Below are 24707 nucleotides of genomic sequence, written 5' to 3'. Positions count from 1 at the left end.
ACGAAATCGGCAAAATAAAACACTGTGCATGGGAAGCTTCCAAAACCTTCCTGGGATGCTTCCAAAGTCCTTCAGGTATGTTGCCAGAATCCTACTATTACATACTATCAGGGATACTTCGAGAATCATGCTTCCAGGATTCTTCTGACTCTTTTATGAATGCTTCAAGAGTTCCTCTGGATTGCTTTCGGAATCTTTCTGGGATGTTTTCAAATTCCTAATGGGAAGCTTCCAGAATCGTTCTGGGATGCCTTCAGAATTGCTTGCAGATTTTTTGTGATACTTTCAGATTCTGGGATCCTTCCAGAGTTCTTCTGGGATGCACCCGAACTATTCCTGGAATACTTATAGATTCCTTCTGGGGTGCTTCTAAAATTCGTCAGGGATGCTTCAAAAATCCATTAAAATGCCTTCTTCAAATTTCGTTTTCAATGCTTCAAAAATCTTTCAGGTATTCTTCCAGAAACCTTCTGGGATGCTTTCAAGTTGCTTCAAGGATGCCTACAAATTCCTTATGAGATGTTTCCAGAAACGGTCTGGGTTGCTTCCAGAATCCATCTAGTATGCTTCCAAAATCTATCTGGAATTCTAGAAAAATTCTTGAAATTAGTCTTCAACCATCCCAGAAGAACTCTGGAAGCATCCTAAAAGGAATCTGGAAGGGCCACTTCCAGGTTTCAAAGATTCTGGAAGCACTCATTTAGAAATCTGAAGGCATCACAGGAGGAAACAGGAAAGTCATATTTTGGTATCTAACCCAAAAAATACCAAAATAGGTACGCATTTTTTTTTCAAATATCTCAGAAACCAATAGAGATATCACAATTTTGAGCACAAATTTGGCCCAACTGGGTTTTAAAATCACCAATTTAGTCTAGAAAAATTATGTTTGAAAATTTAGTTTGAAATGTTTTTAAAGGTTTGCTCTAGAAACAAAATTCCCTGAAACCCTTTGCGCCACCTCTAAAGATCAACCAAAATCACTCATTTTTGTACAGCTTACTTATTTCGACTAGTAGATCGATTTCCATTTGAGAAATCATATCCCAGAGAGATTTAAATTAGCCCCACCCTAATGTTCCGGGTTGTCCCGGATTGTTCCGGAGCCACAATTGGACCATAATATGCAACTGATATTATCCGGAGTGCGGTTGACTTCTGATTTAAGGCTTCCGAATAAATATCGGGTGCGAAAGTATTCTTGGATGACAATGATTTTGCTTTCCGTAAGGAACTCGGGTTGATTCCGGCCCTCTAGCTGGCCAGGGTGAGGCCGCCGGCCAATGAGACCCCCACCAATCGATTCAGCACACTTTTTCCAAGCGAAAATGGTCTCAGCCGTTGGCAGAACCCGTTACCCAGCAGAGAAAATGAATTTAGTCGTGTTTCGGGTTCAATTTTTCCCACTGTGCAGTCCTTCTGCTGCCGCACATGGTCTTTTCTGTCGGGTTGTCCCTAGGGTTGACCCGTTTTTATTTTCCGGACGTATTTCAGGTGACTATTGGCAATGAATGTAAGCTGCAACGCCTCCGCTCTGTCGTCCTTCTCCCGGAAATCTTTGGACACCGCATTCGCTGGTAGATCAACCGTAATGTTGTTCCGAACACTGCTGGGTCTCCACACGGAACTTCCAGGTGTCGAGCCCGTCTCCCGAGAATTGAACTATTTCAGCCTTTTTCGCACTGGGGGTTATTCTTGCACCCGGATTCGATTTTCGAACGAACTTCAACGGCGCTTCAGGTTTCAGATTATCCATTTTTTTCTACGTCTCAGTTGGTATCGGTCAGGCTCTTCAATTTCTCCGATTTGATTGGCTTATGATTCTTCGGTGGGCGAAACTGAGCCCATAACGTATTGAATAATTGATGTTTTTTGAAGAATGACTAACTGGCTTACTTACTTACTCAAAATTCGTTTTATTTTCATTTTGTTTTTTGGTTTTAACAACTATTAAGTGGTCTGCCCTTCATGCACTTCAGCTTTGGGGTAATCATACATGTATTTTTTGGTACTATTTAATTTGTTATTCTAATTTAAAAGGAAAAAAAATTGATAGCCTAGCAACTATATATAAAATTTGTTATTCTATGGATTGGAAACGATGTCCTGAATGACCTGTTGGTTAGAGTTGTGCCCTATATCTTGATTTCAGTCAGACGGTGTACCTCGGAATTTCGCATCCTCCGTGAAGCTATTTATTCTGTTAGATTGGGTAATCCTACTGTTACCATGATAAGCAACTGCTACTGCAATTAGCATTCAACAGAATATTTGTCTCGCACCCTTCATTTCGTGATTTTAGCATTGTTTTACTACTGAAACTCGACTTTGTGATATTTATTGGAGAGTGTTTGTTGCCAACATACATCACTTAGGAAATCATTAGACAGGCAATTATATGGCAATATGAGTGTATTTTACTATGTCCGGTCAATACATTTTCAAATTAACTCAATTACCGAAAGTTTTCATAGATTTCCGCTCATGTTCGCATTGTTTCTCGTTTGAATACAATTTACAGGTCGGTGCCGATGGATACAACTCCCTCGTCCGGCGAACGATGGGCGTGGATAACTTCACCCTGGCCTACGACCAGATGGGAGTCGTGGCAACCCTAAAGCTTGCTGGCCCATCTACCAACAATGTCACAGCATGGCAACGATTCCTTCCGACAGGACCTGTTGCTCTGCTACCCCTGAACGACGAGATGAGCTCCCTGGTGTGGTCCACCAGCGTTTCGGAGGCGAAACGCTTGCTGCACCTGGATGATCACGCTTTTGTGGCGGCACTTAATGAAGCCTTGGTATGCGTTCATGTTATTTAGAGGATTTAGGAATTTGAAATTGATGGTGAACTTTGTGTGTTTAGACCAAAACTTATCCACGGAACAACATCATCGAGGATGTCCTGAAGAACGTCAACTCGTTGATTTCGTCGTCCACGGGACAACGTCTGGAACCACCGCCGCTGGTGGAAGCCGTGGTCGAGAAATCCCGCGCGGCATTCCCTCTGGGATTGGGTCACACCAGCACCTACGTCGGACATGGCGTTTGCTTGATCGGGTAACTACTGAAAATGCATGTTTGTATGTTTCGAAGTTTCATAACTCCGCCTGGTTACAGTGACGCCGCCCATCGCGTACACCCTCTGGCCGGTCAGGGTGTCAACCTGGGCTTCGGAGACGTCCAGTGCCTAACGGATGTCCTGGCAGAGTCCAACTACAGCGGGCTGGGCCTGAACAACATCGCACAGCTGGTCAAGTACGAACAGGAACGCCTTCGGCACAACGTTCCGGTCATCCTGACAACGCACGGCCTGCAGAGGTTGTATACCACGGATTTCCCACCGATCGTGGGCCTTCGAAGCATCGGGCTAACGATCACCAATTCGCTCCCGCCGGTGAAGGTACGTCAATAAATTAGTTTTTGTTAATGTAGGCTTCATCCCAGTTGGGGCGCTACGCTATGAATAAGAAAAAGTTCTTATGATTTTGTTTTTTTCTCAAACTTTTTTTTGTTCTGTCAGTTTTCATCTTTTTATTTTTTTATTTTTTTTTGTTATTTTATTTATTTGATTTCCTTGTTTATTAAACTAACTAAACTAAATGTATTTTCTTTCAATATTCCTGTTTAAATAAGTACTGTTCATTGTCCTTATTTTCAATTATGTTGTTGATATTTTTTTATTATACGCTATGAGTAATTACTTCTTTTAGTGCATTTACATTTTTTATCTTTATTTTTATTATTTTTTAAAGAACACTTCTGCGAATTGATTCCATATTTCATCTCCGCCTCGTGGCATGCCCTCTCAATGTGGCACCACAGAGTTGCATATTATATGTGCGAGTAAGATAAATCAAACCGCGCCATTTACATGCTTTCCTTTTCTTTTTTTCCATCATGTAGAAATTCTTGATGAATTATGCCATGTCTTAATCCCGCGAGATGTCGTTCCGCGGGCGCGCGCTTGTGACAGAGTTCACCACCGCGCCGCCATCCCATCAGCGTTGTCAGCCGTCACCGCAGAACCGAAAAAGAGTAAGGTAGGTGGCTAAATGAGTAACGGAGACACATGAGACGGACTGACTGTCGTCGATGGACTGTGGATGGATGACGAATAAGAGGTAAGGTTGATAATCTTGTTTGGTGATTTGCGAGGACAATAAGGGCCGATTTCTTCACCCTGGCTTAGGCGCTAAACCAGGTTTAACTATATGGGTAAGCCTGGCTTACGAGTTAAGCCGAGGTGAAGAAATTGGCCCTAAGTGCAAACTTTTTTGCGAGGAAGGTATCAGTGAATAAATTTGAAGTGTGTAGCTGAACTTCTAGTATTAGGATGTTCGGATATTAACTAACTATAGTCTTAAACCCAGTGAATGCTAGTCTTATGGAAGTATATTTGTAACTATGTACCATATTAAAAAAAGGTCCACTTTATTAGGAAAATATGAGAACAATTGTCCTTCGTCAAGTAACAATTTAAAGCCAAATTTATTTTGAAGCGGTTTTGAAGGCAGTAAAAAAGCCAATGATTTTATTTTGGTTTTATAATGGTTCTGTTGATCTCCGCCTGAGCCCATGCGACTTAAAATGTAGCTCGACTTGATTATTTACGGTCTGTTGTCAGTCCAACACATGAATACATTCACAGGTAGGAAGAACAATTGATTTAGGAAAACTTGGGTGTTCTATGTCGAGATTTGAGAATTGACCATTTTAAGGGTTCTTCTGTGTTTTCCGGAGGCCAAATAACGTAACCTCCAGAATATAAGCAGATAACCATTCGGCAAACAGACACTGTACTCTTAAGCAATGTCGTCAGAACTCTTAAAAACCGTGCCATGGATTATCATCCCAAGGAACAATTCAAAGTCATAAATAAGCATGCATGTTGAACAATTGCTGGTTTACAACATTCGCAGCTGAACAAAACCAAATGCTGAATAATAAGCTGAAATGATGCTATTTACATAGTAAATAAGCCAAAATGCAACATTTGGCACGTATGTGAACATCAACTTAATTATAAGCTTAACAAACGTTAGCCGTTTTTGTTTGTTCGATTTGCTCTTACTAGCTTTAACATAAGCTGAAGAAGAACTTTTTTCTACGCGTTAAAAAGCTTATGTTCCACAGTTGCCGAAAGCTGATTATTGTGGTCTACATAAATTGAAAAATGCTTTTGATGTTTATTACTTCAGCTATTGTGGGAACGTTCAATAATGGTTTAACAGTAAGCTATATAAACAGATTTATGATTTATTTGTTCGCTTATCACTTTTCGATTAAACAACAGATCAAAGTGATTATAATAGAGCAGTATTGGAACGTTCCTCATTATTAAATATGTATTGATGTTTGTTGCACATCAATGCGAAATATTCGAAACATTTGCTAATTTTCGTAGCAATTTCAAAGTTGTAATCATCTTCACAACTTTTTTCAATAAATGTTTACAACCTTTCAAAAATCTGAAGATTTTTCTTTCACAACTTTGTGAAGATGTATCACTCTCAGCGAGCATCTTGCCAATTCCAGGATGGCGTAGTCGGTAAGGCATGCGACGGGTGATTGGCAGATCACGAGTTCAAATCCCAAGTTGAGACATTTTTAGAACAGCTTGTGTGTTATAAATGCGTTTAGATGCGACAAATAAACATGATTGAACTATGAGTGCACCTCGCACTTCAATTTGTTTCTGTTTTCGCAGCAGGTTATTATAGCTGAATACAAGTTTAATATGAGGCTGATATAACGCAGATTACTTCCTACTGTAAAGCCTCTATCGCGCTTGCAGAAAAGATTGCTCAATAACTTCTCCACTTTTGTTTGAACAACGCCTGCTTACAAGCTGTGATGAAATAATGTTAAACTGTTATTCAATTAAATGTGGAATAAAAAAGTCGTTACAGTGTTGGTTAAATGAGTGATTGTTCCTTGGGATAGAGCACTACCCGAGCAAAGGCGGATAACAAAGTGATATCACTTTGATAATAAACTGTCTTCTGGAGGATCGACTGAGGATTTTAATCTACGATTTAAACGGCTACGCAGTCTTTTAATTTGGGAAAACGAGGTGTATTATTTGCCCGACGTTTCGACACTGGGTTTTTTGTGTCATCTTCAGGGGTAATTAATTTTTCGTTTTTGGTCTTATGTTTTGCAACGGATTTGCGTACTTCTTAAGATGACACAAAACCACAGTGTCGAAACGTCGGGCAAATAATAAACCTCGTTTTTCCAAATCAAAAGCCTGCGTAGCCGTTTTAATCGTAGATAATAAACTGGTGTTATCGGTGTTATCATTTGGTTATTTTTGTTATCATCTTTTCCAATTGATGATAACCAGATGATAACAAATCTAGTTATCAATAATTTTGGTCTATCGCGATAACATAAAAATACTAAATGATAACAAAATATGTTATCAGTTTCCAAACGCACATTTCAAATTTGCTTAAGCTTTCCCAAAACTGAGGGTCTGATAGAGCTCGAATCTATAAATAGATTCCGCTTTCCACCTTCAATGCGACTGCAGTACGAAAGCATAGCCTTCAAGCACTCTCCCTCTCGCTGAGTCCCGTTGGTATAGGGGCTATCGGCTGCGACCGGTAATCACTCGATCAGGGTGCGAGACCCACTGGGTGCAATAGTTGAAAACAGGCGTTATACATTAAAAGAAACTTTTTTCAACTGCTAACTGTGTCGATAAAGTAGATTTTTATTATTTTGGGCGATAAAGTAGCTCTGAATGATAACTAATTGTGTTATCAATCACCTGTCTTTTTTCATGTTGATAACTAAATGTAATATGGAATAAAATATTGTATAACACATCTAGTTATCAACTTGAACTCAATGATAACGTAATTTCTTATCATATTGGTATTCATGGAGTAAATCCGTGTTATAATTTTATTATGTTGGCTCTTTATTCAACCCAGATGATAACAAATTTTATTATCAAAGGAATGATAACCAGGTAACAGAACTTGTTATCGTTTTGTTATTTGCCTTTGCTCGGGATATGTTCCGGAAAACTGACAGTTTTTTGATGACGTAGTTCAAATCGTTTACGGGCGTGAACAAAACGATCTAGTTTCGTCGGTGCTAGTACTCTACATCAATTTGATCTTCGTAGAAGGACGATAAGGATGACGTCACATGTTTACGTTCAAAATTGATGTTTACATAGGTAAATATCATGCCTTGTGTTGTTGTATACCGTGCACGGTACTAGCAACATCAATGCTGACAAAAACCAAACTTGTATCACTTTGTCATTGATATTTCTGATTCACACTCGTTTTACATTCGCTAACAGCAAAGACACTAAACTATGATTCCCACACACGTCAGCCGCAACCTTCGTTTTGCGACCATCACCACTGACATGAATATGATTGTCATGACTGATTACTCTCATCTCCACCTTTTGCTACAGGAAGCTACGTTACGCACAACGATATGCGAAACAATGCATATTGATTAACATAGTTAAGTTAGAACGTACATACACACACATAGCGCGCCACGCAATGCGCTTTGTCTACTGCAAACGCTCCCATTTTGCCCGTCATGTAGGGCGATTCTCTCGCACCCCGCCTGAAATACACTCCGGAAAGAGGCATGGATGTGTGTTGAAAACCACAAAATGCCTATCAGTTTGCTGTGATATGCTTCCTGGTTTATATCACTTGGAAAGGGTGATTGCAGAAATCAAATCTAACGATTTCCACGTGATTGTCGTGATAATTCACAGCACTGCCAAGAGGCAGGGCAGGATGTTCATTTGGATGTTTGGCATAGGGACCCAGAGAAGTACGCTGAGCAAGCACTACGTTAGCGGGGTGATCATCTGCTAATGTATGAAGAAGGTTAAGTGTCATTAAAATTATATTGATACCTGCCAATATTTTTAGTCGTATGTTTATCCTTCTTTGTCAAATAAGGCTTTCTTTCAAGTTATTCTGTCATTCGCGACAACATGCAAATATTTTTATTGAATATATCGGGATAATGGCGTTAATAACCCTGACATTAAGGTTATTGATCTGCATTATGCAATGGCACTCTACTCTTTAGTGTTAGGCCAAACTTTATTCGGCCAAACGTCCATTCGGTCAAAATGTCTTTCGGCTAAACGTCTGCAAATCAAACATTTCATATGCCAAACGGGGTATCATCGGAATTCTATGGAGTACTACGGAGCAGTTCGAATAGTTAAGATTAGAAACAAGGTCGGTTTAGAGGAAGCAACAAGGGCAATTAATGGGCGTTCAGGGTGTGTTCAGAGATAAGGAATAAGGAGAATTTGGGGACATTTAAGGGTCTACAAAAACTTTCTCGAGCATAATTCATCAGATCTACATGCATAGCTAGTGACCACCCGCTGCATAATAAATATGTCTTATACCTAGACTCATACATCTATATTTTATCTAGCTTTGAGTTCATTGATCGCCCAAGAGTATCCAAGAACACTCTTGAGCTTAGGCCTTTGAATCTACGAGCGTAAACAGTGATCTACTGGAGCATTATGGATGAAATTCATGCTTACACATCCTCTTGCATCTATGTGCTGTCAAGTGGTAAGTTCAATCTTTGGTAGAGGATTTCAAAGAACTCCCTCATGTAATTATTATTATTATTATTATTATTTATTAAAGACACTTTACACTCAAAGTGCATTCGTGTCGGGTCATTCCAAATACAATTAAATATAACTATAACATCATTTTCTTCTTAGATCTCGTGATTACTTTCCACGTCGAATCGGAATTCGCTGCACTCTGAATGCATATAAATGCAATGCAAATGCAAATGCAATCAGTATAAAATGCCCTTAAAGTCATCTGAAATCTCCTAAAATGTCCTAAAGCTCGCTTGAGAACCTGTGATGCCCACTGATATTCATGGTACTTTTCCTGAAATGACCTGAAACGCCTCTCTAACGCCTCTGATGCTCATCGCAGAAAATCGAGAGCCTATCAAGCTCCCTAAAACCCATCTGAAACGCCTTGAAACGTCTCTGCTACCCTCTTAAAACCCTCCTAAAATGCCCCTGAAACTCATCTGGGAGTCTGTGAAGCCCCTAAAATCCATCTGGAAGCTCTTGAAACGCCACGAAACGCATTATAACGCATCTGAAATCCGCATAAAATCTTTCTGAATGTCTTGTATCGCCCTGAAAAGCTTTGAAAGGTCGCTACCCAAGTAACAATGATAGCTGAATAACAGCTTATTCAGCCAAAATTTTTAAAACCAAGCTTAAGAGTGGTTTATTCAGCCTTTGTACTGCAATAATGTTTATTGGGTGAGACTCCCATGATACCCCCTATAGCTCATGGAGAGCCTATAAAACCCTTGAATCGCCTTTGAACTATGCTTTGAACTCTCCCTGAAATATGCTTGAAGTTCATCGAGAGCGTGTAAAACCCCTTAAGCCTCTCTGAAACATCCTGAAACGCTTTGAAAAGCCCTGAACCTCCCCCTGAACCACCCACCCCTGAAGGTCACCTGAGAGTATGTGAAACCCTCTAAACGTCCTGAAAGGCATTGAACTGTCTCTGAAATCTTCTGAGGCCCATGAAGCTCATCAAGAGCCTATAAAGCCCTCTACAACCATTTGAAATGCCCAGAAACGCCTTTGAAACTCTCCTGAACCGCACCTGAGACCCTGTGAAATCCCCAAAACCCCTCTGAATCATCCTCATAGGCATTGAAACGTCTCTGAGACCCCTGAAACTCATCAAGAGCCTACGAAACCGCCTAAATTCCTCTGAGACATCCTGAAACGCCTCTGAACCCACCCCAAAATATTCCTGAAGCTCATCGAACGGCTGTGTAGCCCCATAAAGCTCCTTTGAATCATCCTGAAATGCCCTAAGCCGCCTTGCGTCCTCCCTGAAGCTCACCCGAGAGTCTGTGAAGCCCCCTAAAGCGCCTACGAAACATCCTATAACGCTATGAAAGGCATTGTAATATCTCTTAGACCTCCTGAAACCCCCTGGAGCTCATCGAGACGAGAGCCTATGAAGCCCCACAAACCCTACTGAGACTTCCTGAGACGCCTCGAAACGCCTCTGAAAGTCCTCCTAAAAGTCACCTGTGAAGTCCCCTAAAACCTCTCGGAAATCTTTAAAACGCCCTCAAAGGCATTAAAATGTCTCTGAGAGTCCCTGATACTCATCGAGAACCAATGGAGCCCCCTAAACCCCTTCTGAATCCAACAATGTCTTGAAACACCTCTGAAGCTCATCGAGAGCCTTGAAAGCGCGTCTGAAACTCTCCTGGAGTTTACCTGAGAGTCAACACAGCCTCCTAAACCTCCTGAAACGCCTCTGAGAATTTTGTCGGATTCCTTTCTTAAATCCACCAGGAATCTTATTGGTTTCCTTTTGGAAATCACCAAGGATTTCGCCTTGGATCCTTCACTTCAACTTCACTTCAACTTCATAGAACTCACTGCAAAAAATATCCTTACATTTGTTTTCGAATCTGATTAGAAATCTCTTGAAAATTCCTTATTAGGAAATTTCTGAAAATTCATTCCTGGGATCTCACAGGGGCCATATGGGAGATCTTCAGGAATCTCGTCGTTCCTCCTTTCACAAATCTCACGATTTTTTTTTGTTATGACTAACAGGAATCACGTCGATTTCTTTTCAGAAACCTCATAAAATCTCTTCAAATATTCGTTGAAGGAAGGTTAAGACATCCTTTTGCATCACGTTGACAGCAGCTCGCTGACGCAGTGTACAGTTTGGTTCAAAAATGACCCTAATGCCAAAGGAGGGTTAAAAAATATCCCAGGGATCCCTTCAGACGATCATCGTATTGTATCTCTTGAAAAATTTGTTAAAATCTATCCAACAACAGTTTCAGTAACATTATCACAATTCATTTCTCAGATTTTTCTTAATTTTCCCCATTACTTCCCGACTAGAAAATTATATCAAGTTTGTAACATGTTGTGTTACGATGGTATAAAAAATTCAATAACTTATTTTGTTATAAACTAAATGCAGCATGATGTTAAAATAACTAAAATTGTAACAAAAAGTACTCTGGTGTAATCAAGAAAATAACTTATTGTGTTATGAACAGATCGAAATTATAACAAAACGTGATATAAATCTAAGCTTCGAAATAACTAGTTTCTATAATAATTTGATACAACTTTGTAACAATGCTATCTCAATGCCAAAAAATCGAAGCTTAAATATATTACAATGAGTTAAAATCAGATTTTATTACATAGGGTATCGCGCCACATGGGCGGTGGCTTCTATATTCGTCTGTTTTCCACTATAACTCAGTCAATTTTGAACCAATTGACTTGAAATGTTGTACACGGGTAGATACTATACCTATCTCACCACATTTCAAAAGTTGTGTCAATTGGTTCAAATTTGACTGAGTTATAGTGGAAAACAGACGAATATAGAAGCCACCGCCCAAGTAGCGCGATTCCCTAATGTGATATATTTGTGTAATAATATTTATGTACACCAAATGTTTCTAACAGAAGTAAAACACAATAAATTATAAATATCAGGATTCGTTAGAAAAATGTTACATTTTTGTTAGAAAGTTCTAGTCGGGTTATGAGTATCTGGTAGAAATCTTTCCGAGATCATCCATAGAAGTTTTATCAGAAGTTTGTAGTTTTCATAAGGAGGATTTGCTTTAGAAATTTCTTTACACGGTTCTTGTCGTTTGTTCTTTCAAATATTTCGGCTAGATTATTGTAAACATTTTTTTTTTTTAATTTGGTGAGTTCGTTCCATACTATTATTTTAATAACGTTCTGGAAAAAAAATCAAGCTTTCCTGATGTTTAAATAAATTTCTACGACATCTATAATTTTGACACATGGTTGCTGCTTTAACAAATTTAAAAGAGCTGGTGCGTTCGTTCCATGTTATTATGATTATGTTCCGGGCAAAATTTCAAGCATTTTTTTTGTTTTTCAAATGCTTTATAAATGTTTCTTGTGTGATACTTTAATGAGAAATTGAAACTGAAAAAAATCTCTAGATCGTTCAGTTTTAAAACTACATAACACTGTAGTCAGCAAAAGCTTGCTCAAAATGTACATAGTGATTAATGCAAATAAAAAAATGATTTCCAATGTCTTTAAAAAAATATGGACAACCCATATATGTACATACATTGGAAAAAGGACCTTATTATTAGGAACAACTTTGTTGGAAGAAAGATTTCTCCAGAGGTTCCTTCGAAGTTCCTACTGAAATTACTCCAACAGTTTTTTTTCTGGTGTTACTCCAGTAATTAATTCTGGGAATCTTCAAAAAGTTCCCGCTTGGATTCGTCAAGAAGTTTCTTTTAGGATTTCTTTTTTTGGGAATTCCTCCAGCAGTTCCTTATGGAAGTACTTGAACAGTTTCTTCTGTGATTTTTCAATGATTTTTTTCTGAGATTTCTCAAGGAGTTTCTTGTAGTCTTTCTTGGACTCCTCCAGAAGCTCCTTCGAGGATTTTTTCAGGAGTTACTTTACGAATACCTCCTTCTGGGATTTTTCTAAGTTTTCCCTTCTGGAATCATTCTTCCAGTAGTTCCTTCTGGAATTCACACCTTTTTTGTAAAGATTTCTTCAAGAGTCTTCTGGGATTTTTCAGAGAGTTTCTTCTAAGTTACCTCCTTTTGAAAATTCCGAGATTTCTTCAGGAGTTTATTCGGGGCTTCTTCTACGAATACCTACCTGGATTTATCCAGGAGTTCTTTTCTGTGATTCCTCATGGAGTTTCTTCTGAGGTGTCTTCAAGAGTTTTTTCTTGGATTAATCCAGGAGATGTTTCTGGATTCTGCCAAGAATTTCTTAAAAATCTTGTCGGGATTTCTCCAATTCCTTCATGAAAGTCTCTCATACTTTCTTCTAGGATTCTTTCTCCGAAGATTACACTAGAAGAAGAAACTCCACGCTAATGCACGAAGAAGGTTAAAAAATCTCAAAGGAACTCCTGGTCAATCTTGCAAAATATTGGAAGAATTCCAGATGAAACTCCTGAGGAAATTCTCTAAGGAGTTTCTGGAGGAACCCGCTAAAGACTTCAAGAATTTCCTTGAGGAAACTCAGAAAGAACTCCGTGAAAAATCACAGAGGAAACTTTTGATGAATTTCCAGAAGGAATTGCTGGAGGAATTCTCAGAAAAGGAATTTATAAGGAACTTCTTGACGCATCTTTTACCAACTTTTCGGATGCATCTAGGAAGAAACTTCTTGAAAATTACCTTACTTAATTCCTGAAGGGCACCAGAAGAAACTATTAGGGTAATTTCAGTAGGACCTCATCCTTGGGCCCATCGAAGGAACCTCTGGAGAAATCTTAGAAAAAACTCTTAGATCTATCTATGAACGCACTCCTGGAGCAATTCCAGAAGGAGCTCCTGAATAAATCTCAGAAAGAACTCTAAGCGGAATCTGAGAAGAAACTTTCGTAGGAAAATCAGAAGAAATTTATGGAGGAATGCAAAAGGAATGCCTGAAGGAATTCATGGAAGATTATCACTCTGCAGCAGGCGAACTTGCTGGATTTTTTTACTAACTGAAGTTTAACCAGTAGCCCATGGCTGTATATAAGTAAATATAAATGAATAATAAAATTTAAAAAAATAAACGGCTTTTTTTAAGTGATGGAGACGCATGGTCATTCCATATGAATATGAGCACAAAACTTGAAATTTTCAAAAAATGCAGCTCAGAAATGTCATGTAAAAATAGTTAAACTTTCGTTAAAAAAATAAAAATATAGTCGTTGTGGTCTAACATGAAAACCATAAAAAACTGATATTTTGATCATTTATAATGTTTAAGTTTACTAGAATTTAGAACAAGTTATGACGGTTTGAAAATTGAAAAAAAGAGAAATGTCGTGTTTTTGGACCACCCTATTTTTAAATGGCCACCCTAAAGGCAAAACAAAATAAATATGAGTCATTATTTTTGGTTAAGATCATTTCTACTGCATTTGAGCAATATCGGAGCACTTTTACACAGACAAACAGACGTAACACTTGCAAAATTTCCATCGACCATGCTTTCAACGATTATTTTTAATTTTCATAGTTGAGACTTTCACAACCAGAGGCGCGCGTATCGTTTTTCTATGTGTTTGACGTTTCACACTAGCGCCTTCTGTTGACGATATGGCACAACACAGTGATTCGTGCAACTTTTCCACCAGGTGATGGTAGTGTAAACTGGGCGATGGATTTTCATGAAAATCGTTCAAGGTGCTACGTCTGTTTGTCTGTGACTTTTATTTTGCAGTCTATTTTTTAATGGAATGGCTCATATAATACATGTTTAAAAGTTGGTGAGTTCGTTCCATATTATTTCAAATGTACTCTGAAGTTCATAGTTCATACATTTTTGCTTCTTGAAAAATTTAATCTTAGTTTCAAGCAAGAAATCCACTTAAAAAGCTAGTCTCTGGTTATTCTAGAGGATAAGGATTTGGACTGTTTATTCGGAAACGGCGGGTGCGATTTCCGTTCCAGTTGTGAAATTTTCTCGACTTGCCAAATGATTGTGGGCCCGTGAAGTCACAAACAAAAAGAAGAGTCTCCGTTAAATCTTTACCGAAATTCGGTAGTCATTTAATTCAGAAATATTGGCCAGATCCAGTTTTATATTACATATTTTAAAAAAATTCTGAAAGAAAGTTCTAGCTTTGCTTGAAACATCGTAAATTTCTTCGATTTTGACATATGGATGGGTGATATTTGGGAAGGTTTATTGCACATTTGAAAAATTGGTGGACTCGCTTCTTATTTTCTGAAAATTGCTCACTTATTCTTCACCTGTTCTGGTGAAGTTTTCAAGCTTTTTTGCCTTTCTCGTACATCTAAGGGTACTGAAAGGCTATATGTTCACTCAAAAAACGAATATTCGATTGAAGGCTCTGATGGTCAAGTCACATATACCAATTAACTCAGTTCGACGAACTGAGATGATGTCTGTGTGTATGTATGTATGTGTGTATGTATGTATGTGTGTATGTATGTCTGTGCGCAAAAAAAGTTCACGCACTTTGAGGGCACTTCCAATTGGCCATTTTTTCTGATTTTAGCACGAATCGAACCGGAATTTTACCGCAAAATGGTCCGGCTCGATCAAGGCGTTCCGGAGTTATGGTCATTTCAGTGATCCGGACCAGCATCGTTAGAACCGGACCGTATATAAAACTGAACCAAGCCCCATCATGCGACACATCAAACTGCGGTGATTTTTGTAAACTTTAGCATGGTTGACGAATTTTGTGCGAAAATCAACACTGCGGACGGGAAGTTCCACGATGTCGGCTCAAAATTCAAGATTGCAGCCTAATACACAAGATGGTGGCTCCAAATTCAAGATGGCGTCTGTGTGATGGACTTTCATGCTCTAAAACCATGCAATATGGGTATGTTTGGTATGGAGAATATGTCCGCAGTTCAAAATGGCGACCGGAATATCCAAATTGGCAGTCTAAAATCCAAGATGGCGGCTCCAAATTCAAGATGGCGTCTGTTTGATGGGGTTTTAGGCCCTAAAACCATGCAATATGGGTGTATTTGGTATGTGAAAGAAGTCTGGAGTCCTAAAACGGTGACCAGAATATCCAAAATGGCAGTCTTAAATCCAAGATGGCGGCTTCAAATTCAAGATGGCGGCTGTTTTTTGGCGCTTTAGGCTTTTAAACCATGCAATATGGGTTTATTTGGTACGGATAGGAAGTCTGGAGTTCAAAAAAGGAAATATCCAAGATGGTGGCCTAAAATCCAATATGGCGGCTTTAAATTCAAGATGGCGTCTGTTTGATGGAGTTTTTGGCCCTAAAACCATGCAATATGGGAGTATTTGGTATGGGAAAAAAGTCTGGAGCTCAAAGAAGGAAATATCTAAGATGGTGGCCTAAAATCCAATATGGCGGCTCAAAATGCAATATGGCGTCTGTTTAATGGAGTATTAGGCCCTAAAACCGTGCAATATCAGTAAATTTAGTATGAGAAAGATGTCCGGAGTCCAAAAATGGTGATCAGAATATCCAAGATGGCGGTCTAAAATCCAAGATGGCGGCTCCAAATTCAAGATGACGGCTGCTTAATGGAGTATTATGCCCTAAAACCATGCAATATGGGTATATTTGGTATGGGGAATATGTCTGGAGTCAAGATATGACGACCAAAATATCCAGATTGGCGGCTCCGAATCCAAGATGGCGGCTCCAAAGTCAAGATGGTGACAGTTTAATAAAGTTTTAGGCCCAAAAACCATGCAATATCGGTATTTTTGGTACGAGGAATATGTCCGGAGTCCAAAAATGGCGACCAGAACATCAAGATGGCGATTCAAAATCCAATATGGCGTATGCAAATTCAAGGTGGCGGCTGTACAATGTTTTTTTAGGCTCTGATGTCTGGAGTCCAAAAATGGCGACCAAAATATCCAAGATGGTGGTCTAAAATCCAAGATGGCGGCTCCAAAGTCAAGACGGTGGCTGTTTAATTGCGTTTTAGGCCTTTAAACCATTCAATATGGGTATATTTAGTATGGGGAAGATGTGTGGACTCCAGAAACGGTGACTAGGATATCCAAGATGGCGGTCTAAAAGCCAAGATGGCGGTTCCAAAGTCAAGATTGCGATTGTTTAATGGCGTTTCAGGCTGTAAAACCAAGCAATATCGGTAAATTTGATATGGATATGATGCCCGCAGTCCAAAAATAGTGTATTCTGGTCACGGCCTGGCCCTGGCCAAGATGGCGGTCTAAAATCTAACATGGTGGCTCCAAATTCAAGATGGTGGCTGTTTAATGGTATTTTAGGCCCTAAAACCACACAATAAGTGTATATTTGGTATGGGGAAGATGTCCAGAGTTAAAAAATGGTGACCAGTGTATCCAAGATGGCGGCTACATGTATTTTAGGCTTTAAAATCATGCAATATGGGTATATTTTGTATGGGGAAGATGTCAGGAGTCCAGTTGTGACGACCAAAATATCCAGGATTGCGGCTCCAAATACAAGATGGCGATTGTTTAGTGGAGTTTTGGGCTCTGAAATCATACAATATGTGCATATATAGTATGGAGAATATGTCCGGAATTCTAAAATGGTAATCCGAATAGGACCTTCGATAAATCAAGATGGTGTGCACTACCGCTGGCATGATTCAGCTGTCACGTCACCTGGATGGATCGCACTCCTATGCCTTTGGTCACTGGATCTCCGCTCTCCTGCTTGCAACTTTGCTGATGGGAGTGCTGTGAAAGTTTTGTGAGCTTGTTCCATGTTATTTTCAAATATGTTTATGGAAAACATGATGCATTCGTGGCAAATGCCTACTTGTTTACCAAAAAGGTTCATAGTTTTAGATTCTAGAGAACCTTACGAAAAAATCTAACTGAATTTTGGTGAGCTCGTTCCATAATATTTCTTAAAATATGTTCTGGATAATGTTAATAATTTCTGACTTATACTTAAACTGATGATGAGTTAGATTCTGAATCGCCTGGAAAAAATCAACGTGCTTGCTATAGAGCCAGCTTTTGCTATAAAAAGATGCTTTATAACACCATACAATGTTGCATACAAGTGCCTCACTTTCAAGACTAGCTTCAACAATCAAGCTTCAACATGTTTTATAAAGAACGCAGAAACATGATCGTCAAAATTCATTGTGTAATTTTGTTTTTTGGACAGAATTTCATGAAATGGAATTCTACGCTTTATGTCCTCAAAATTTAAAGTTTTTTTTTCTAAATTTCAAGAACAGTGAAATCGCCCATCAATTCCAGAATCCACAAAAGATAAGAATCACCATCACAGTCTCGAGAAACAGACGCGACGTTTTTCATCGCCGCCATGTATACCATTACCCAACCAGCATTTTACCCATACTCTTGTGGTTTCTGGTTTTGTTGTTGTTTTCCTTTCCACCACAACCATCAACGGATATCATCAGCTGTTTGGTTGGTGCAACGGAAGACTGCAATCGATAACCTGTTGTTGGGTGGAAAAAATTAAGCAGTTTTCCCCAACCATATTCAGCTGACATTTTATCTGAGCTCAATCTGAAGCGATGGAAGCTTCTGGAAGTTTTTAATGGTCCATTGAATTACGTTGTTCAGTTGTTAGCTTTGTTTTAGGCTAATACTCATGAACAGTATTATTGTTTTAAGGATTTTGACAATGAATTTCTTGGAATAATCAAATCCTGAGTTAGAAAATAACTTCGAAATGTCGAAACAAACGTTTCCAAGACGATTCTCATGGAAAATTCAATCAAAATTTCAGAACTTGAGTTTCACAATCATTCAAAACATGCCCTGTTTTGCTTTCCCTTTGTCGCAGCATCGCTTTTATGTCCTAGTGTCTCTGTATTGGTGCCATCGCCGCTACATCCCCCCTTCGTTCGCATTCATACCAGGAAGCGATCAGCTCGTTCTCCGCTGTGCACGCTTGCATACGTGCGCGTGAGCACATGCTTTTTTTGCACACGACCTCGCATCGAGCACGTCTTCGATCCAAGTGTGCGCCGTTGCGTGCTCGCGCCATGCGTGTATTGGTGAGCTCGTTCGTTCATTTTCATTATTGCGTCGTACATTATATACGAAAGTCTATATAAAGGGTACCGAACGGCAAACTCCGATCGCCATTCATTGATTGTGTAGTGCAACGAGAGCTCGCGTGTGTTTGTAATGCTCGCAGCTGGCACGTACCTACCTAGTACGCAGTTCGATCGACCGACCAACCAACCAAGACCGGATCCTGTTGCGAATGCGGGGAAACTCATCTACTTCCAACAGCAGTCCTAGTGTCGAACTCAGGTGGCGGCGGTGTCGAACCCGGGCGCCGCCGAAGCGCGCTGGCCCCGAAGGTAGCCCAAGTAAGTACCTCGCAAAACGAATCTCTCTTTGGTTTCTGTGAGCGTGTGTGTCTCTGCATGGGCACGTACCGTATCGGATAATGGAAGAGCTGGTTTTTTGTTGTTTTCGTTTTCTGGATGCGAAAAAAACGCAGAAGATTGCGAAGAAAAAATGTTGTTATGATTAGATTTCAGCAATAGTAGGCTTTTGTTGAAAAAAAAATCTAATGCGCAATTTCCAAAAAAAAGGTGGAGAAATTATTTAAGATTGCGATTTTTCTAGAAAATTTTCAGAGGAAAAAGCCTTGAATCGCCATTAAATGACGCATTATTACCGTTTGTCTATTTTTAGAACTTTTATCAACTGTTTACTGAAACTTTCTTGTTTACTTAAGAGTTGAAAAACAGGTTTTATTTTTAGATTTATTGAAACGAACTCACCATTTTTGCAGCGCAATATGGTTTTTAGATCTAAACAATTATGTTCATGGAAATTTCCAGTAGCGCTTAGGAATTGAAGATGTTTCGATACAGAACTACAATCAATTTATCGGAAATGAATCCATTTTAACAGAAGACGTAATTCCGGTTTCAGCAATTTTATCTTTTTCAACTTCATTCCGAAATCGGAGATTTTTTTCCGAAGCTTCGCGATTTCGTAATGTTATTGAAAAAATCGACTGTACCTACCCGTTTGCGGTGGCACGTATGCAAACAGGCAGGCACGCAGACAGGCAGAGGCCAGGCACAGGCACACAGAGGCGGGAAGGGATGGGGCTTTTGCGCTGCAGCTGTGCTAATTATTATCACCGCTTGCACTAACACATTGGTACACACCGCTCCCTGCTTACACTACTACAACTACGCAGTTGTAGTTATATACCATTTGATTCCAAATGCCGCAACAATAACGGCCTCGTCGCGATCTCGTCGTCGCCTGTTATTGGTCAGGAGGATTGCATGAGAGGCCGGGTGGTGGAGTGGTGTGAAGAGCTAGTAGTAGGCTCTGCTTTGGTGGGAGACCAACTGAAGGATTGCTGGGACGTGTAGTGGGATAAGTCCACTGGGTTGCTGTGTTAAAAGAATCATTTTGTAAAGGCTTCGTGTTGGCAAACGTTAGTTTTCTTGTTTCTTACGTGTTCTTAGATTGTTTTACTTTGTTTTTTTTTTCGTCGGATTCCAGGTTGGAAAATTGAACAATTTTTTTAATATCTCTTACAAGATTAAGAATACTGAGCAGAGCCAGCTTTTCGGAAAACGCAAATTTGTATTAAAAACCCTATTTTTACGAATTTTATAAAAAGTTAAAGCTAATAATAATAATCTACGAGGAGGTCCTTAGCCCTCGGCGTTTTTTTTTTTTTGTAAAATTGTTTTCTAAAGTTCTAAAATTCTTATCTGTTAAAGAAGAGCAAATGAAATTTTTGATAAAGTACTTTCACTACATTGAGGTTTTTGAAATTTGGATCGATTTACATGGTAAAATCTGGAAATTCATCACGCAAATTAATTTTGCCGGTTTTTTCGTTCATCCAAAACCTGAAATTAATCAACAAAGATGGCTCGGTAATGTTTAAGTGGCGATACCGAAACTGATAGCCTAACTCTTGGAAATTATTGGAAGATGTTGGAAATATTGTAGGCAGAATTCTGTCCATTATTTTTTCTTTTTTTTTTTAAGGATTTTTGACATAGGACTACGCTTTTTTGGGTTGATATCGTCAGGAATTTCGAATGAGGAAAACTATGACCAGGTATCGAGTTTTTCATTCGCGTAATGAAATTCCACAGCTTTATCCATCTCCGCGATCATGATTTGTTATTGGATGGGATGAAAAATAAATGTCTCTCACTCCAGCACTCACGATAATTCTCTTTCTCTCCGTGCACAACTCGCGGATAAACAAAAAAAAATCCAATTTTTCACTCCGTCTGCGAGTCACATAACGTCTCCAGTGATGTACGAGATCAGTTATTTGACGTTTAGTGGTACCGTGTTTACATAAAATGTACTTGTTTTCATGGCCATCTAGATAACACGGCACCGCTCAAACGTCAACCGGGTGAAAACGTGGATTGGTGCAGATTGAGCAACCATTTTCTCCTGCGAGAACAAGCGATTTGTGAGTGAGAGCCTTTTCAATCGTCTATGGGTGCAAATAAAATATCACGGACTGATTTATCCAGATAATATCGCTGTGTAGTAGTAGTCTGTCGCTAGTAGCAACAACCAGTTCACTCTAACATTCCTTTCCCTTCCCAGCTGACTATAAGGACTTGGCCGGCACCGTTATTGATCAAATATGCATGAGCTGCTAAAATTGCACTTTGAGAATAAGTGGAATGTCCCAGCCCCTTATTCAGTTGGATCTCAGTGCAATTGATACCAGTTCAGATCAATCACGGAGGAGCAATCATTGACATGTATAGTCAGAATTGATCGAATTGATCGTGATCGAGAGCCTTTTCAATCGTCTATGGGTGCAAATAAAATATCACGGACTGATTCATCCAGATAATATCGCTGTGTGATAGATCGTTACTCCCGTGAGTGAGGGAACATTTGATGCCTGACTGTGACAAATTATTCGAAAAAAATCCCAGAATTCGAGATTTTTTTTTTTGCCGTTGAACGAAGGAAAACTCCAGGATCGATTTATAATAAAATCCAAGATTTTCAAGAACAATTATGAAACCACAAATTCCTGAAGAGATCTATTGATGGATCTCGGAACACAGATGAGTTTCTAGCTTTCAGACTAGTTATCAGATTCCAGATGAGCACTAGCGTGAGCAGCTTTTTCTTTCTTCTCGCTCATTCACAAGAAAGAGCGAGATAAAAGAGGAGGCGAAATTCCCCCTCTTTTATCTTTCTCATTCTCGTGTTTGTTTACGAGAGTGAGTGAGAAAAAAGAAAAAGCTGTGCACGCTGGAGCAGATGAGATATCAAATTTGATCTTGAATACCAGATTGTAAACCTGATTTCAGATGAGATGCCAGTAGATCCCAAGTGAGATCTCAGATTCAAATTTGGTTTCCAGACTAGATCCCTAAGGCGCTGTTCATAAACCACGTAGACCAAATTTTGGCCATCTCAGACCCCCCCCCTCGTAGACTTTCGTCCATACAAAAATTTTGAAATTTGTATGGAGCGTAGACTTTGGCCAGACCCCCCCCCCCCCCAAAGTCTACGTGGTTTATGAATGGGCCCTAATTAAAGATAAGATTCCAAATTTTAGAAGATATCGCAATAGGCAGATGAGTTCTCAGATTCCAGATGTGTTTCCAAGATTCCAGATGAGATTCCTGATTTCAGATGAAATCATACATTACCGATGAGATCTGTTATAAGGGGTGATACACAAATTATGTCACACAAAAATCGACCTTTTTCAAATGAGATCCCAGAGTGGATCTCAAATCCCAAAATGGATACCAGATTTTAAACGAGATTACGGATTGGATCTCTAATACCAGATAGTATTCCAGGTTTCAGATAGGATTCCAGATTAATTTCCTAATTAGAGGTGAGCTTCCAGATTCTAAATGAAGTTTCAGATTGCAGATGCTATTTCTATATGACATGCAGATTCCCGGTTAAATCATACATAAGATCCCAGAATCAGGATGAGGATCCCTGATCCCAGATGGGATCCTAGATTTCCGATGAGTTCCCAGAAAAGAATCCAGATGAGATTTCAGATCCTTGATGGGTTCCCAGATACCAAAGGAAATTGTAGATTGCAGATGAGATCCCAATTGTGGAAGTGGATAACTGACACTGAAAAAGATTACAAGTGGTAGTTGAAATACGCGTATCTGTCAAAGGATAAGCAAAAGGGGGCGGAATTAAATGGTACAATAACTGATTACACTCATTCGAAGAGGGTATTCTGCTTAGAGGGTTCGAAAAATCGGTGGGTAAAAAATTAAAATTTTATTCCATGGGATTCTAGGGATAATTCCGTGAGAAAGTCCAAGAATCATCCAGAACTGAAATCCAGATGATATCCGGATAAAATTCAGCAAGAAACTTCATGAAAAAACTGGGAGGAGCTTTGGAAACCAGGGAAAATAGGTAAACATGTCATAAAGAAATCAGGAACAGAACTCTGGAAAAAGTCCAAGAACTCCGAAAAACAAACATGGAAAAACCACTTGGAAACTCATAAAGAAGTTCATAGAGATCCTCTTAGAAAAACTGGAGAAACTCCGAGAGAACTAGAATGGAAGAAACCCCAGGATAAACTTCCGGTTAAGTACCATGAGAAACTTTGGTTGAAATCACGGAAGGAGCACTGAAAGAAACTCCGGGAGAATTCCCGCGTAAAACTTCTGGAGCAATACCGGAGGAATCTGTGGAAAACATAACTGCTAAAAAGTTCTCCAGAAATACCGTGAGAAACTCCTTGGGAAATCCCAATCTCTCTGGTAGAAATCCTTAGATGAACCGTTTTGAGTAAATTCCGGATCCAATTCCCGCGAGAAAGTCGGGGAATGATTTCGCGATTACCTGTTGAAAAAAAACCTAGAAGTACTATTGCAGAAATTGCTGGAATAAACTCTGAGTGAATCAAGGCTTCTCCTGATTTTTTTCCTGGTGGAAAATGTTAACCCGTTTTCCAGAAACCATTTTTAAACGAAATTTCCACCAGGAAAAAAAAGAGAAGAGTCGTTGATCATTTCTCTACAGAAATGAGCATGGTAACCTTTTTTTTTGTTTTCCCCGTTATTTAACAAAAAATCAAAAACCAAAAAATTACGAAATGCATCCTGTCGCCTTAAAATACCTTTTTCCTCCGGTTAGTGCAGGGGCAAATTCATCCTTATCTCCTGTGATTTGTATAAGCAGTGCTATTTCGTTTTTACTATAAGCCTAGATATCAATCATAGATATTTCTGAGAGTGTTCCAAAGATTATCAAGGGAATTACTAGCGAAAATTCCGAAAGAGTGCCACAAAAATGAAAGCTCCTAGTCAAAACCTAGACTAATTTCTATTTAATTTCCCTAATGCAATCTCTAGATTGTAATCTGACTGCTAGAAATTATACACAAGTCAAGAGAAAACAACAGATTTTTGCAATTATTTCCTGGTCAAAAATCTTCAAGAAATCTATTGAAGAAGACTCCAATCCCTTGTCGAAACGTCGGGCAACTAACAAAACGTAGTTTTGGTATTCCAATACTGCGTAACAGTTTTCATTAATAGGTAATAGAAACGAAAATGCAAATTTCTCGTCGAATGTCAGAGATGTAATATGTTTGGAATTTGTTACAAAACACGTTGGAAAACTCCTTCGGCAACTATTTTATGAATCTCTTCTTTAATTCCTATGAATTCTTTTCACAATTTCTTCAGTTTTTTTTTTATTTTAGGAATTTTAACAACAGATTCTTTTAGAATACCTTCGGCAATTCCGATGTAACTTCCTTTGAAAATTTCTATGGGAATTTCATCAGCAATTTCTTTGGAAATTTCGCAGACAAATCTTTCGGAAACATCTTCGATTATTACTTTGAAAACTTCTTCGGCTCTTCGGTTATTACTTCGGAAATTTCAAAAGATTTCCTTTGGGGATTTCTTTGAACAAAAATTCGGCAATTCTTTCGGAACTGTTTCAGAATCCTTTTGAACATTCCTTCAAAATTGGCTTGGCATTTACTTCGACAATTCCTTTTAGAATAATTCTTTTATAAAATTTGTTCAGGAATTCATTTAATGATTTCTCCAACAATTCCTTTAAGAACTTCTCTGGTATGGTCGTTGAAAAATCGCTCGGTAAGGAAACTCCACATGCAATTCTTTTGGAAATACCTTCCCAAACTT

At 39.0% G+C, this 24707-nt stretch overlaps 1 protein-coding gene across 2 annotated transcripts in view; it reads left to right on the top strand.

The window, feature by feature from the left end:
* LOC109431185 (ubiquinone biosynthesis monooxygenase COQ6, mitochondrial) overlaps nt 1-24707 on the top strand; it is a 104713-nt gene that overhangs the window by 65030 nt on the left and 14976 nt on the right. For both annotated transcript variants that reach the window (XM_019707399.3, XM_062844151.1), the window contains exons 2-5: nt 2522-2803; nt 2869-3062; nt 3123-3405; nt 3909-18899. In XM_019707399.3, coding sequence (XP_019562944.3) covers nt 2522-2803; nt 2869-3062; nt 3123-3405; nt 3909-3938 — 789 coding nt within the window. In that variant the 3' untranslated portion in view covers nt 3939-18899. The remainder of the gene's footprint in view (nt 1-2521; nt 2804-2868; nt 3063-3122; nt 3406-3908; nt 18900-24707) is intronic.

Source organism: Aedes albopictus, chromosome 1, assembly GCF_035046485.1.
Source record: "Aedes albopictus strain Foshan chromosome 1, AalbF5, whole genome shotgun sequence".
Classification (NCBI taxonomy): domain Eukaryota; kingdom Metazoa; phylum Arthropoda; class Insecta; order Diptera; family Culicidae; genus Aedes; species Aedes albopictus.
This window is presented reverse-complemented; position numbering and strand designations above follow the sequence as displayed.